This window comes from Delphinapterus leucas, chromosome 1, assembly GCF_059928025.1.
Source record: "Delphinapterus leucas isolate spDelLeu-1000000601 "Yukka" chromosome 1, BTC_Dleu_Yukka2, whole genome shotgun sequence".
NCBI classification, from domain to species: domain Eukaryota; kingdom Metazoa; phylum Chordata; class Mammalia; order Artiodactyla; family Monodontidae; genus Delphinapterus; species Delphinapterus leucas.
In genome coordinates, this window is record NC_143129.1 from 20,752,352 (window position 1) to 20,768,294 (window position 15,943).

Sequence of the window (15,943 nt, forward strand, 5' to 3'; positions counted from 1 at the left end):
TGAAGTATAGTTGACTTACAATATTATATTCGTTTCAGGTGTATAACATAGTGATTTGATACTTGTATAGATAATGCACCATACAGAGTTATTACAGCATTATTAACTATATTCCCTGTGCTGTACACTACATCCCTGTGACTTATTTATTCTGTAACTGGAAGTTTGTACTTCTTAATCCCCTTCACCTATTTCACCCATTCCCCGCCTCCCCTCTGGCAACCATTGGTTTGTTCTCTGTATCCATGAGTTTGTTTCTGTTTTGTTCTATTTGTTCATTTTTTTTAGATGCCACATATAAATGAAAACATACAGTATTTCTCTAACTCTCCACCTCTTTCTTTGAATTTTTCAGAGACACTATCCAAGGATGCATAATATTTATTTTCTACTTAATTAAATTAAAAGTTGATACACATAAATTGTGTTGAAACTTGAAATAAGTCGTGTAATTTTTGGATTTTTTTAAAAGGAAGTTTTCCATTCCATTAAGCACAATGTTTCATCTTGCGTCACAGAGCGCAGTGTAAAAGAAAGAATAATAGCTGATGATACAAATAGCTGTGGATGCTAAGGATGTTAAATAGTCTAAATATTAGCCAGAAACAAATTAAGTGTATTACGTGAACACCAAGCACCTGTTAGAGTTGCCATGATTGTTTATAACGCCTGTTAACAATGCTGTGATTGTAACATAGAAAACAAACTTATGGTTACCAAAGGGGAAATCAGTGGGGGGGGGGGGAGGCGGGTGAAGGGTTAAATTAGGGGTTTGGGATTAAAAGATACACACTACTATACATAAGATAGATAAACAACAAGACCTACTGTTTAGCACAGGGAACTACATTCAATATCTTGTAATAATCTCTAATGGAAAAAAATCTGAAAAAGAATATATATATAAATATATGTATATAACTGAAGCACTCTGCTGTACACCTGATACTAACAAAACCCTGTAAATCAACTATACTTCAATTTAAAAAGTGCTGCGATTCAGATGTAGAGAACAAACATATGGACACCAAGGGGGGAAAGCAGGGCGGGGAGGGGGGTGAATTGGGAGATTGGGATTGACATATATATACTAATATATACAAAATAGGTAACTAATAAGAAACTGCTGTATAGTACAAAAAATATAATAAAATAAAAAATGCTGTGATTGTTAGAGATAATATGTTTTCTTCCATCAGGCACATAAGAGCATTCACCTCACTATTTTAGTGATATTTTTATAGTATAAATATATACTACGAACACACTGTTTCTTATCACTATATTTTTCATAGTCTCCCTATTTTGGAGAATCAGTCTACATTTTTTTCCCCAGAAGATAGAAAGGTAAAGGAGAAAAACAATGTCTAACTATATTTTAAGGGCAATCAACCACCAGTTTATTTACCCGTCTCTGGTTTAAGATGCATAACCCTTCATCCATTTAGAGAAGCATAATGTAATCGGACTTTCTCATTGAATAAAATGACAAAGGCACAGTTTGCTGTGTTAACTTATTTTGTAAACCATTAATCTTTCTGTTGAGAAAAAATTTTAAATCACGAATCGATCACGAATCGATCAATTATCAGTATTATTATATGAAGTATCTGCAGTCACTAGGTGATAGTCAATGTTTCAGAAGAAAAGAAAGTGCACACTCAAGTGATTTAACAAAGAGCTTAATAAAGAAACTCTTTTCAAAAGGGTGGGCAGAATGTAAAGGAATCAAAAGACATGGAGCAGTACTCTGGGGTATGGTAACAGCAGAGCTCTTTTACTACTTCTGTCACGGGTCAAGACCAATCCCAGGCTCAATGATTCACTAGAAATTCATTCACTCATCATATAGTCCTACTCATGGGTAAGATTTATTACCGCAAAAGGATACAGAGTACAATCAAAGAAGGGAAAAGGTACATGGGTAAAGTCTGGGGGAAACCAGGCACAAGCTTCAAGTTACAGAGGATGGGCTTAATTTCCCTAGCAACATATAAAAACACACGTGAAATGTTGCCAACCAGAGAAGTTCACTAGAAACTCAGTGCCCAGTGTCTATACTGGGGACCGTTCATGTAGGTAGTCTCTGCCTGGCACACACCAAAATTCCAAACTCCCAGAAAGAAAGCAGGTGTTAGGCATTGTATGGTCAGGCCACTCAAGAGGGCTGTCCTCTTGCTCTCTGTACATCCTCTGTTCAACCAGTGCCTGCTTCACCTACATCCTACTCAGAGGACTGACCTTCCTACATACTTGCCCCAGGTCCCAGCTAATGATTGTTCTTATCAGAGGCAGTGAAGGGCGTGGTCCACTGCTGGTTTCCTTGGTAACTGAAGAGCCAGCCAGAGGTAATTCCCCCTATAACTGGCAATCCCTCCCACCCCCCAGTGAAGGCTACAGCCATGTCCTGCCTGCTCTCCCCTGCATACGGTGGGGTGTCACTCCAGGACCTTGCTTCAGACATGTAAGCTTCCCCATCCATTAAATCATTCATGTCTCTGTCATTGACTCCAGACTCCTTCTTTGGTCTCAAAACTGGGGAAATGGAGGCCAGTATTTCCTGTGCGTTGCAGCCCAACAAGCATAAACCATGTAATCTGTACAAAATTTAAGGGACAGTGAGCCCTTCTTAATAATTTTGAGGATGGTGGGAGTCATCACACAATCCAAATCCCAGATGCCAGCCAAAGGCCAACTTTGTAAGCAGGTCTTTCTAAAGACAAGCATTCAGGCCTGCTATGTTAAGTTTTTCTCACACATTATCCCTAGCTTGAAGGGGCACAGCACTCAGAGACAGAAAGGGATGTGTGAAGAGCATCATCTGACCACTCACTGAAGGACAGAGCCAACTCAAGGCCAGTCTTACACTGAGACAGGGAGCTGGGGATTAAAGGTTCTGACTTCCCTTTCTGCCAGCCCTCCTCCAGATGACTAGAAGGTTCCTACTTGTAGCTGAAGCCAACTGAGAGTCAGGGGGCAAGAGAGCCTGCTGACACAGAACATACAGAATCTTGGGGAACAGAGCAGAGTGAGAAGTATGGAGTAGTAACGTGAAGTTATCCTAACACACCAGGCAAAGACTTTCAACTAAGAGCTATTACTAATTCATCAGTACTCATGAATGATATACTCCATTTTAAAGACATGAGATAATCCAACAATAGCATTTTAAGAAAGTATATCAAGAGCACTGAATTTGAAATATATAAAATTCCGTATCTTATGCATAGGCTTCCTAAAGACAATGTCTCTAAACCTATGGTAGATAATATTAAAGTCACATTTTTCAAGAAAAATATTCAACCTAGATACATTCTCACTCTCCCCCTTTATCTTTTTTTTGGAGGGGATTTTCATCGTTATGTTAAAATTCTAACTGTCCATATGCCTATTTAGATATAGGATAGTAATAACAATCTCAAAATGACACATGAAGAGAGAATTATTTCCAAACAGCACCCTATATTTTTGAATTCAATGATGTGCCATATTTTGCTATGGTCACTTTGGTTGGTTGAATACTGACAGTACATTTGATCTTTCAGTGAATTTTAATTTAGGGCTCTAAATCCTGTTATTCTTAGTGGAACTTCAAAGACTCATAAACTGTCTCATCTACAGCACTCTCAAAGAGCCTCGTAATCCACGGCAATTTAATGTTTTTTAGTGAATGTTAGTGATTACATCTAAAACTCCGCATGCTCTCAGGAACACAATAGATTTCAGAGTTAGAGCCATCAAAACTGACCATTAAACTATTTTCTAAGATGGCAAAATACTTTTGGGATGATTGAAAGAGAAATAGATGTTTCAGTCCCATGTCAAAGGATGTAGAAAATGATTTGCATTACGTGAAAATTTCCTTGACAACAAACACAATCATACACGTATATACACACATAGGCTCTTTCAAATGTTTAAAGCTGATTACTTTTTATGACCATCTCTAACCACAATCTTGTCTGACTTCACAGTGTGAATGAATAGTGCTTGTTTGACATTTAATGAGAATTTTCAAAGACCTGAAGGTTTAGATAGTTCAATACCACTCTAAGAATAAATATTTTGAAATCCTGGGCATGAGATAACTTGAACCCACTTTTATGTGCTGAAAGTAGGATTCTGAGAAAATGGTCATACACTCATTAATCAAAATCGCCAAGAATGGTCTTTGTATAAGACTCTCTTTTAAGGAAGGAAAGTATAATATTGTGACTACATCCATCAGTTTGGGATTACATCCCAGCTTGGGAACTTTGGTAATTGTATGATTGCAGTCAAATTTCAGTTGGATGCTCTGACCCTTTTCTTATTTATAGTAAGAAGATGATAATGTCTACCTCTGAAAGCCAAAGCAACTATTATAAGTGTGTTCTAAAAATTAAAGAAAAATATGATAATTTTGTTTCAACAAAAAGGGAATTTCAACAGAGAAAGAGAATGTATAAAAACACCAAAACCAGAGTTGAACAGTACAATAACTAAAATGGAAACTTCTCTAGAGAGGGCTCAATGGCAGATTTGAAATGAAAGAAGAATCAGTAAACTTGTTATAAAGCAACAGATGGAACTTAAATATACAACAATATGATTTATCTAATCCAAAGAACAGAGAAAAAAATTTAACAAAAGTGAAAACAGCCTCAGAGATCTGTGAGTAAATGTCAAATGTATAATGAGTCAACATACGTGCAATGGGAAGCACAAAGGAGAGAAAAGACAGAGAAAGGGGGAAAAAATATTTGAAGAAATATTGGCTCAAGCTGTCCAAATTCAATGTAAAACACTTATCTCCAATTCCAAAAAGCATAATGAATTCAAGTAGGATACACACAAAGTGATTCAGACCTAGACATAGTGTAGTCAAACTGGTGAAAGACAAACTCTTGAAAGCAGTAAGAGAAAAAAACAACTCATAACACAGTTGAAGGGAAATACAATTAAAGGTTTACAGAAACAAAGGAGGCCAGAAAGTAGTAGAATGACATATTTAAAGTCCCCAAAAGAAAAAAGAATAGTTGGTACCAAGAACTCTATATCTAGAAAAATTACTCATCAAAAGTAAAAGTTAGGGGCTTCCTGGTGGCGCAGTGGTTGAGAGTCCACCTGCCGATGCAGGGGACACGGGTTCGTGCCCCGGTCCGGGAAGATCCCACGTGCCACGGAGTGGCTGGGCCAGTGAGCCATGGCTGCTGAGCCTGCGCATCCGGAGCCTGTGCTCCACAACGGGAGAGGCCACAGCACTGAGAGGCCCGCGTACCGCAAAAAAAAAAAAAAAAAGTAAACATCTACCACTACTAAGAAATGTAGGCCAGGTTTCCAGTGACAAGACCATCCACTTTTGCCTGAGGTGTAATTACCTAGACTGTGTCTCAGGTGCAAGAACAGGTAGCAAAAAATGGAGCAGAAGCCAATATTTTCATACAGCATTAGTGGCAGAACCAATCAAAAAATCTCTAAGATTCCATATGTGGTATGTAAATCTGTCACAATTCTATTCTAAACAATGATCCACAACTGACATCCAAAGAAATATGCTGGAATTTCTGTTGCACACAAATCAACTATATAGCTAATCAGTGAACAAAAAATATTAATTAAATGTTCAATGAATCCAGATTGGTGTTTAGACTGTATTTATACACAAAGGCAATTGTGATAGTCCTTTCCCAAGAGTAGCGTAAGTACCTACAATTTTACTTTTCCTAAAATCCAGAGAGATCAGTGAAACACGGGATACTGAAGATAAAACACACAGGTACAAAAGCTGAATATGTCTTGTTAATCATTAGCTACATCTTGCTTTCCACTACTTCCAAAACTAGTACAGTTGCTGTGGACCCCAATATTTTATTACTTCTCTCTCTTCCTTAAATATAGATAGCACTGCTCCAGGCATGCTTATTTATGATGATGTGTCCAGACTTGTGGCATTTCCTAACATTGTGACTCATGACAATCTCAGGACACCTCAAGGAGGAAACGTATTGTACAATATATTATAGAGGGCTCCTTACCACATGTTCTTAGCAGGCATTTCTTGGGAATTCTGGAAAAGGTAAGGATAGATGATCTTGAAGTAGATACAAAGAAATCATCAATAGGCTATGAAATTGTAGGGCTGCAGGTGACCTTGAGAAGTCAGTTCAAGGCCCTCGAGAATAGTGTTGAGAAGTCAAAAGACACTATGATGTAACCTTTGGCTTCCAAGAGTTAAAAATGTGAGAGGTGTTGAAAAAACTAATGCAACTTAAAGTAGAAAGACAGGAATATCAAATACAGGAGTAATATGCGGTGATAAATAATGATAATAACTGCTACAATATCAATAAACAACTAATAGTAGCATACTGTCCATATAATGGTGGGGGCGGGGTGGAAGGACATAAATCCCACAATAATCTTCCATTTGCTATGGAAATTACCTGGAAATATTCTTACGTGGTGAGGCGACCACTCACTTTGGCTTAACCGATGTTGTCCTAAATTTTACACTGAAAAGTCCCACATTCTGGGAAAACCCTTAGTCTGGGGTAAACCAGGACTTTGGTCACCTTGTTAGTGATACCACTGCAACAAACGATCGTAAATTTCCCACTACTAAGATAATCGTATAACCAGGTTCAATGATCCAATCAAGGGAAAGAACCCAAATTTCATGTAGTGTAATTTTTTTTCCATTTCTCACTTAAATTCTCCACATTGTACCTAAGTCTTTCTGATGAGTTCTCGGTGGAGAGAGAAATTAAGGAGACAGTGCCCTGCATGATGTTGCCTCCTATACCAGTATTGGGCCAGAGGTCACTTACTTTTGCTGCAGCCCAATGGATTGTTGATATCCAAATGGCTTGCACTGGAAACACAAGTATCACACTTTGAGCCAGTGACAAATTGTTTACAGAAACACTGGCCAGTGACTGAGTGACAGGTTTCATTCAAGGCTCCTGAGAGATGACAACTGCATGGCTGACATCTGAAAAGACAAATAAACCATCAAAGAGAATAACGTTTCGATTAGTAATTCACAGTATAAGTTACATCTATCAATAACATTGTGGAATAAAATAGTCTGTTTTAGCCAGTGTATTGAAAAGGATTGCTGAGCTAAAAAACACAAAATACAACAAAACAGAAAAAACACCTTTATCAAAATGCCACTCACTATAAAATCTCTATGAAGCCATCTCTTTGTACACTAATTAATGCCAAGAAAGTGTTATATTGCTTTTTTATATGCCATGATGCATCTTATGGTTTATTTTCCATACACTAGTTGCTCAATTAAGAACACTGTAAACTTTCCATCCTCACAAAAGCAGTTCTCCTGACAGCTAAAAATTAAGATGAGATACCCATAAAATTATCTCTTCAAGTATCTTTTAAGTTGTGAAATACAAAACTGGGTACGATAATTATTGCTCCCCCTAAAAATCTTGTAATCCTATAGTTTTATAAAGAGTAAAAATTATATAGTTTTCTAAAGACTACATTTTGCTAAGGAAACAGTTTGAGGAAGATATGCTCAAATACTGTTGATGCTTTAATATATGTTATGTTTCACTTTTTATTTTATGCACGAAACTTATTCACCCAAAATAATTAAAGAATAGAGCATTATTCTGATCTCTGAAAAGATACTGTTGATATAAATATAATGAAAGAACTTCATTTTGACTTAGATTTCCTGAACCCAAAGTTGATTGTTAAAAAATCACTGTTTTGGCATTTTGCCATGGTAGAAACTAAAACCTGTTTTCTCAGAGTGAATTATTCAAACACTCACTCCATGTCAATGTCACAGATTAGGATAAGCAATTTGGGCACCATGAAGCCTCAGAGAAGCAAAACAGCACACGTAAGAAGACTACCACCTTTAAACAGAGACTTTCCATAGGGTACATTTAAAACAAAAGTATGGCTTCCCCTATATTTTCTAATAAAGATGCTGGGTGGATAGAGTTACTTCATCTCACTGCAACTTTTATGGTGTGATCTCCTGGGTAATCATTCAAGACCCTTTAAAAAGCCGATAAAAGCTAAGGCTACTAAATAAGCTGCAAATTTGTTTTATGGACTAATATCACCTTGGGAATAAATAAAGTACAGTTTGTCCTGAAACCCACTATACTGTAGTTTGCCCTTTTTATGTCATGATGAAAGGACATGTTTCCCTCCAAACAACTATACTGTATCCTTTATGTATAGACACTGCAGCAGAACTCCATCTCAAATAGATATTTTGTTTAGGTGTTTAAGGATTAGATCTGAAGAAAATTATGCATGGAAATTAAAATGGAATTACAGAAGCAACAAAATATTTAATTTGCTCCTAACTTCATTATATGCTATTACTTAGAGTATATTGTTTGTCGGCTTTTAATGTAATATTGGTAAGCAGAAGCAATAAGAGACAAGCTTCTCTCAATGCATATATATATCACTGCACCACTCATGAATAAGTGTGTGTCAAGTATTTCAGCTTTTATTACCATTCACTCATGAGACAATCACATCTATTTTACATACAGTACATTTAGAGTAATAGTTTCCAGAGTATAACATAATTCCTTTCCTTGATGGGGATCTATTTTCTTCACGTTAACTGCTACATGCTTAACTCCAAGTCAGCTCCGTCAATATACATGGGATATTAAGTTCCAAATCCAAACGGAATAAACCAGTTCTTAGGAAAGCATGCAGTGTTTTGAGTAACTAAATGTGACTCTTCCTGATTTCATAGTCTTTTTATCCCAGCCATTGTTACATGCAACTTCTCTGACTTCTTATAATGGCTTAACTTTAGTAAGAGAGATTTTTACCTGGACGAAGTTCATAGGAGACTTTTCTGAATATCATAGTTTGTTTCTAGCCTAAAGGACGCTGGGGATAATTTTGTAATTAAGGTTTAAGTAAAATGATTCCTGTAAATTTCTCAGCCATTCAAATATAATTTTAAACATTTCCAAGACTCTTTAGCAGATAAGCTACAAGTTTGATGTCATTTTATTTTATAAGTTATCCTTCCTCAAGAGCATCTCCTAAATGAAATACATTTCACATTTATTAAAACAAAATTATACATAATGAAGGAAAAGACATTTTAAGCTTAGAAAGAGAAACACCAAACTAAGATGAATTGTGATATTGATTTTGTGAGGATAAATGGTTTTTGTAATATTAATATAAAGAAACCTTTATTACACTGACTCTCCTGGTACAGCTAGGGCTTCTCCCGCAATCTGTTTAAAATCTTCATTTTTCATCCTTATGGGAAAACCTCACTTGCTAAATGGATTTCATAAAGAGTAATCTGTCAAGATTTATATAGATAAACAATTTGTGATGTTTATTGACCAGTTCATTATGGTTACCATTACAGTTCTGTTTGGGTCCTTACATAACTTAGTGTTTACTGGATAGAATGGGAAAGAAGGTAATTAGCTTCTGTCTCTTAAATCACAAATCTCATATATTTTCCTTTCCGGAGAGCTTCTTCCAGTTGTGCAAACAGTAAGAGAAAGAGTTATCCTACTTATTACTATTGTGGAAACATCACTATGAATGAAGGGAATGAGTTTCAATAGTGCATCTCATTGTCAGAAACTTCATCATGTGAGGAAGAGCTACCACAATAGGAGGCCCACGGATACGGTCCAGGATATAGGTAACTTTACTGACGTTTCTCTTTGGACACCTCTCTTCTGTCTGGAGCCTCAACTCATAGGTAACATCAAATTGAGTTAAAGATATTGACCAACATAGATAACATTCACTGAGGGCCAATTATGTCCCAGGACTGGACTAGGCACTGAGCACATAAAGATGAACAAGATGGAATTGTCCCTGTCTTCAACAGCCCTCAGTCTAGTGAGAAACGAAAAAATGAAAAGAGCATTAATAAAGATGTGTACAGACTCTTTGGGAACATAGAAAAGGACCAACTACCTACTCTGGTGGAAAAGGATCGGGGCAGGGAAAGGAGTAGTAAGAAGGAATCCTGGAAGAGGATGTTTGGACTGCATATTAAAAGATGAATAGGAGGGCTTCCCTGGTGGCGCAGTGGTTGAGAGTCCGCCTGCTGATGCAGGGGTGGCTAGCTGATGAGAGGCATGTGGCCCTTTAACCCCATCACCCTAGATAAGAACTAGCTGTCTAACAAAGAGTCACAGAGGAGAATGAATCTGTGAGGAACATTCCCCAACATTCCACTGTGATACCACCAAAGGACAAGAAAGTTATCTGCTTCCCTTTGAAGTCATTGATCTGGTTCTCAGAAAAAGAGACCAATTGAGATCCCTCGGAAATATGCATGTGAAAAGATGGCCAGACCAAATCTTTAACTTAGTGGTGAAATGGAGAACTTGTGCAGTAAAACCAAAAGGAATCTGGTCACAGAAGAATTTTACTTTATGTTTTAGAAGTCTGAGCCTTTTGATTCCCTGGCCAGCCTAGATCCCAATTCCCTACTATCTGAGGGAAATCATAGTTCATTGTGTGTCAGCTGGTCAGTAGAAGATACATAGTGATACTTCTCGCTCCTTAAGGCTAAAGAAAGACAATATACCACTAATGAATGTAAAGAAAAGAAGTCATTATGGAAAAAATCTTTAGGGGATTGTGAGGTTTGGATGGTATGTGAGAAAATGGTGGTGCCCCAGATGAGCTGGAACCGTCTTGTGGGCTGTGAGAAAGAGGACTCGTAGTTACAGGTCAACTTGCGGACAGTGCTAGGGAGTGCACTGTGTCAAATATGGGTCTCAACTACCCACTGAGACAAACTGAATGTGGCCCATTTTTGTCTCATTGTTTTTGGTTTAGACAAATATATTTTTATTCATTTTTTTTGCTTTATTGATTTTTTCAGTGGGCAGACTTTTTTTTGCTTCATTGTTTTCAATACTGATTAAATCACATTTGCCTTATGTGTCCAAGGTAAATGGAGTGATTTTTGCACTTGGATCAGCTTTTTAAAAACACATGCCCTTTTTTTGTGATAGGGAGCTTTTGAAGAATGGACAACTTGGATGAAAACAGGCAAATGATTTTCCAGCTTGTTACTGTTGTGTTTGGGGCATTTTTTGTCACTGTTGCTGTAGTTTAGGGTCAGGCCCTATTTTATGTTATTTATTTTGCCCTTGGGAGTATTAAAAAAAAGTATATAAAATAAGCCAAGAGGAAAAGATAGCAAACACAGCTGTGCACAATAAAGAGAAGATGGAGTAGGGTAAGGGATATGTGTGAACTTCACGGAGGGGTTAAGTAAAATCCCCTGAATATATAAATGGAGAAAGCAGATGAGAAAGTCAATTTATTTTCAAAATCAGTGAAGAGATACAATGATACTTGTATCTTCTCCTTGCTTAAAAATAAAATACTTATAATCTTTGTAGAATTCTAGAAATTAATGAAATAATTTTATACTTATAAGTACCTACAAGGTACATTCAAATGATCTTAGATGATTTAAGGTACAGTCAAATGATTTTAGATGATTTTCTTTCTTTTTTAAAAATTTTAACATCTGGGCACAAATAGTTATTTTCCTAACTGCATGTCTGTATACATTTAGACTATGAGTGGATTTTTTCCTTCAGAAAACAAAAATTCCTTATACTAGATGGAATCCCATATGTTGTAGCCATCTTTGTAAACATTTTCAAAATAGTCAGTGTTAGTATATATACACAAGAACAACCAGAAGTCAACAAACAGATTTCAATATCATTCAGGAAAGGAATGGAAAACATAAAAAGAATAAAATCCATTTTTATCTCTTTTCAGGGATGAGCAAAAGTATACATTCAAGCAATTCTCATTGTCACATTTTGAAACATCTTTCTCTATGACCTTCTGTGCTAGAGGATTTCTTCTCTATCATCGATGTTAAAGTGAAATGCGACAGTAGAATTCATCAGTGGAATAGAAGGGTCAACTCTAGACAAGGGCAATCCAGATGACTGATTTAACAAGGGACAAATCCTGCTGATTTTTTGGGTCTTTGTGGTTAAGGGAGGCTTTATTTGTTTCAGAGAAGTTGCATTACACATGGTGGCTCTTGCTTTCAATAGCTCTTTCCAGCAGCAGCGTATGCTAATATCAAGAGCCAACCCTGCCCAATCTGAGAGCATCCTGAGTCGCACGTGGGTGGTGCAGACTTGAATAGTTATTTTAAGATTTATATCCCTTTCACTAAGATGATGACGGCATGAGACTTTTATTTTTTTAATTTTTGGCAGAGGTGAGGAAAGTAATGCAAATGAGAATTTTTTCTGTGTTGGTTATATTAAGAATGGGATGCATGAGAGGCATGCAAATTTAAAACTCAGAGAGACAACTAGCCATAGGCCTAGAGCCCATGATGGAGATCTGAAGATGTGATAATATATTTGAAAGTCATTTACAGGCATGTAGAGGTTGAAATCATAGATGTTGATATGTAAGTTGAAGGGCCAGATTAAAGAGGACTAATCATCAAAAGAAATAGAAAACAAATCAGAGAAGCAGAATCTTGGGAGTCAAAGGAAAAGATGATTTTAAGAAAAGTGCAAACAATAAAATAATTAGCACACTGGAAAACCATTAGTCATAAAAAGCAATCATAAATTAATTTTACTTTCATCTTTCACTGATCCTTTAAATATATCATATGGGGCTAATTCCCCTGTCTGCCACCTGGATATAAAGTGAGTCAACTGTATGGCGTGTCTGGTCTTTCTTAGGTAACAGAAAGTCCTACAGCTATTTTAAGTTGCAAAGCATGGGTTCAACAAGAAGAACCAAACTGGAGGCATCAGATTTCCTGGTTTTAAAATATATTACAAAGCTATTGTAATCAAAACGGTATGGTACTGGCATTAAAAACAGACACACAGACGAATGGAACAGAATAGAGAGCCCAGAAACAAATCCATGCATATCAGTCAACTGATCTTCAAAAAGAGTATCAGGAACACACAATGAGGAAAGGATGGTCTCTTCAATAAATGGTGCTGGCAAAACTAAATATTCACATGCAGAAGAATGAATTGGACCCTAAATCATCATATACAAAAATCAACTCAAAATGGATTAAAAACTTAAAGTTAATATCAGAGTCTAAAACTACTAGAAGAAAACACAGGGAAAAAGCTTCTTGACATTGGTCTGGGCAATGATTTTGTGGTTATGACACCAAAGCTCAGGCAAGAAAGCAAAAAGCGATGAACTAAAAAGCTTTTGCACAGCAAAGGAAGTAACCAACAGAGTGAAAAAAGACAACCTACAGAATGGGAGAAAATATTTGCAAACCATCTATCTGATAAGGGGTTAATATCCAAAATATATAAGAAACTCATACAACTCAATAGCAAAAAAACCTCCTAATTTAAAAAAATGAGCAAAGGATATTTATAGACATTTCTCCAAAGAAGACATGCAAATGGCCAACAGGTACATTAAAAGGTGCTCAACATCATTAATCATCAGGGAAATGCAAATCAAACCACAATGAGATATCACCTCACACCTGTTACAATGGCTATTATCAAAAAGCTAGGTGTTGGTGAGGATGTGGAGAAAAGGGAAGCCCTGTACACTACTGGTGGGAATGTAAGTTGGTATAGTCACTATGGAAAACAGTATGAAAGTTCCTTAAGAAACTAAAAATAGGACTATCATATGATTCCAGCAATCCCACTTCTGGGTATATATCCAAAGGAAATAAAATCAGGATCGTGAAGAGATATCTGCACCCCTATGTTCACTCCAGCATTATTCACAATAGCCAAGATAGGGAAAAAACATAAATGCCCGTAAGTGGATAAAGAAAATATGGCGTGTGTGTGTGTGTGTGTGTGTGTGTGTGTGTGTACTTCCTTACTTGACTCAATATAATTATCAGTCACCTAATATGTAAAGATACACAACTGTATTTATATGACACTTGTCATAAGTCTTTTTGCTTTGAACTCGCACTTATTCTGGATTTTTTATGCTATAGAAGCTACTAGCTTTTCAAACTTGGCTCTATCTCCTAGACTACAGCCTGCACTCATCCCTTTTATTTTACTGAGTTCTGCTTTCCTAATTTTAACCTTGGCACGTTCTAATAATGTATTTGTTGTTGTGGTGGTGGTGGTGATGATGATGTATTTTATACCTACTTTTCTGGCTCTTCCTATTTATTCCTCATCAATTTAGGTTAACATTTCAAGTCAGCTTTTAACCCAGGGAGTCTGATTCCCACGTTAGCCAGTCCCACGGCAGGGTGATAGGTGATAGAACACTATCTGTAAGCAATTCTTCGTCCTGGATTAGATTGGGGTGGGTAGATAAATGAGGGAGAAACAGAATGGGGTGAAGATCAGCCTGAGTTTACAAACACTGAAGGGTAGGGGAAGCCATGTAATGAAGGGAATCAGGTTTCACTTAAAGAAAGTTAAGTGAAAAAGCCAAGACAATTAGACATCTTTTGGTCATTAAGTAGGGGTTTTGGTGACAACACTGGCAAGAATAACAAGGGAGCTCAGTAGAGGGGAAATGGGTAAGTGACTGCTGGCACAAAATGTCATAGATAGGCATGAGTATTCCAAGGACAGCTGAGTGGGGAAGATATTTTTCTCTTGGTAATTAAGTGTTGTCAGAAAGACTATGGAAAAGACAGGAAATCTAAAGACAGGCTGTCAGTAGTGAAACAAACCAACCCCAGAGTTCCAACTGGGAAATTTGTGAGATGGTTTTTCAACAAAAAGTATGTAGAGGGGGTGGTAGGTGCAATAACTGGCCCTGATTTTACTATCAAGATCCTGGTAATACTTTTTATTTAACATCTACTGTACCATGTGTTTTCTATACTCATTCAGAGTAATTTCATATTTGTACAGAAGAGTAGTAATGCTCTCAGACTAACCAAGATGATATTCCAATGGTGACAGAAGTGGAGCAGCATGGATTTGAAATATACGATATGTAATAAGAACATAAAGTTGTTTTAATAAATATTTTAAATATTATATTAAAGTTTTTTAATCAAATTGAATTTTAGTAGAAAGCCAAATGAACTAGCTTGAGTTCTTTTTCAATAATTTACCCCGTCACACTGTCCACATTCCAATTAAGCTGTTAATGAAGAGTGTAACAGCCAAAAGGCAGGCAGCAGGGTGACGATGAGTTGAAAAAATCATCTCAAACCCTTGAGCACTTAGCCTTTATATTTATAAACACACACAGACACATATTGAGAAACAGATTTGGATGGTGTGTGCAGACACAACACTCGTTTCTTGGGGATAGGAACGTCAAAGAATTCATGGATACAGTCCCAATCCTAGACAGATTTATTACCTGACCAGACCAAGAAAACACACATGGAATTGGCATTCCAGCACACCTTCAAAAGTACAGCAATGAACACATCTGCATGAACGCAAATGCCCACAGATACACAGGAAGTAAGGAGTAGAACATTAAAGACAGTGTAAATTTGAAAAGTGGTTAATTTACTTTCAGAAGGTACTTTACACACTGGGAAAAAAAAATCTTATCACTGAATTCAAAGATATGTTTCTCATCTGCCAGTCTTTAAACCTAAATTAGAAAGGCAAAAGGAACATAAATGAATGCAGTAATAAATTCAGGGGCCATGTAGAACAAAGTATATACACACATATGATACCTATCTTAGCCTGTGTATGTGCTTGTGTATTTACTTTTATGGATATTTCTTTACCTGCCTTTCTCCACAACCAAATTTTGAGTTCTTTACAGAAAAAGGATTTTATCTTATTAAATATTCCCAGGTCCTAATACTGGACACATTTATCAATGTACAGCAACCCATACATTGGAACTCTAGGAGATATGCAAAGATTACTATTATGTTTAATAAATGCAGACATCAATGCATAAAAGAATATATCCACAGACTAAGGGGGACAGAAAATATTCCTTTTTACAGAAGATACTG

General features: G+C 36.6%; 1 protein-coding gene across 1 annotated transcript in view; it reads right to left on the bottom strand.

Annotated features, from left to right (window-relative positions):
* USH2A (usherin) overlaps positions 1–15,943 on the bottom strand; it is a 777,251-nt gene that overhangs the window by 592,957 nt on the left and 168,351 nt on the right. The window contains exon 14 of the mRNA XM_022579226.3: positions 6,810–6,973. Coding sequence (XP_022434934.3) covers positions 6,810–6,973 — 164 coding nt within the window. The remainder of the gene's footprint in view (positions 1–6,809; positions 6,974–15,943) is intronic.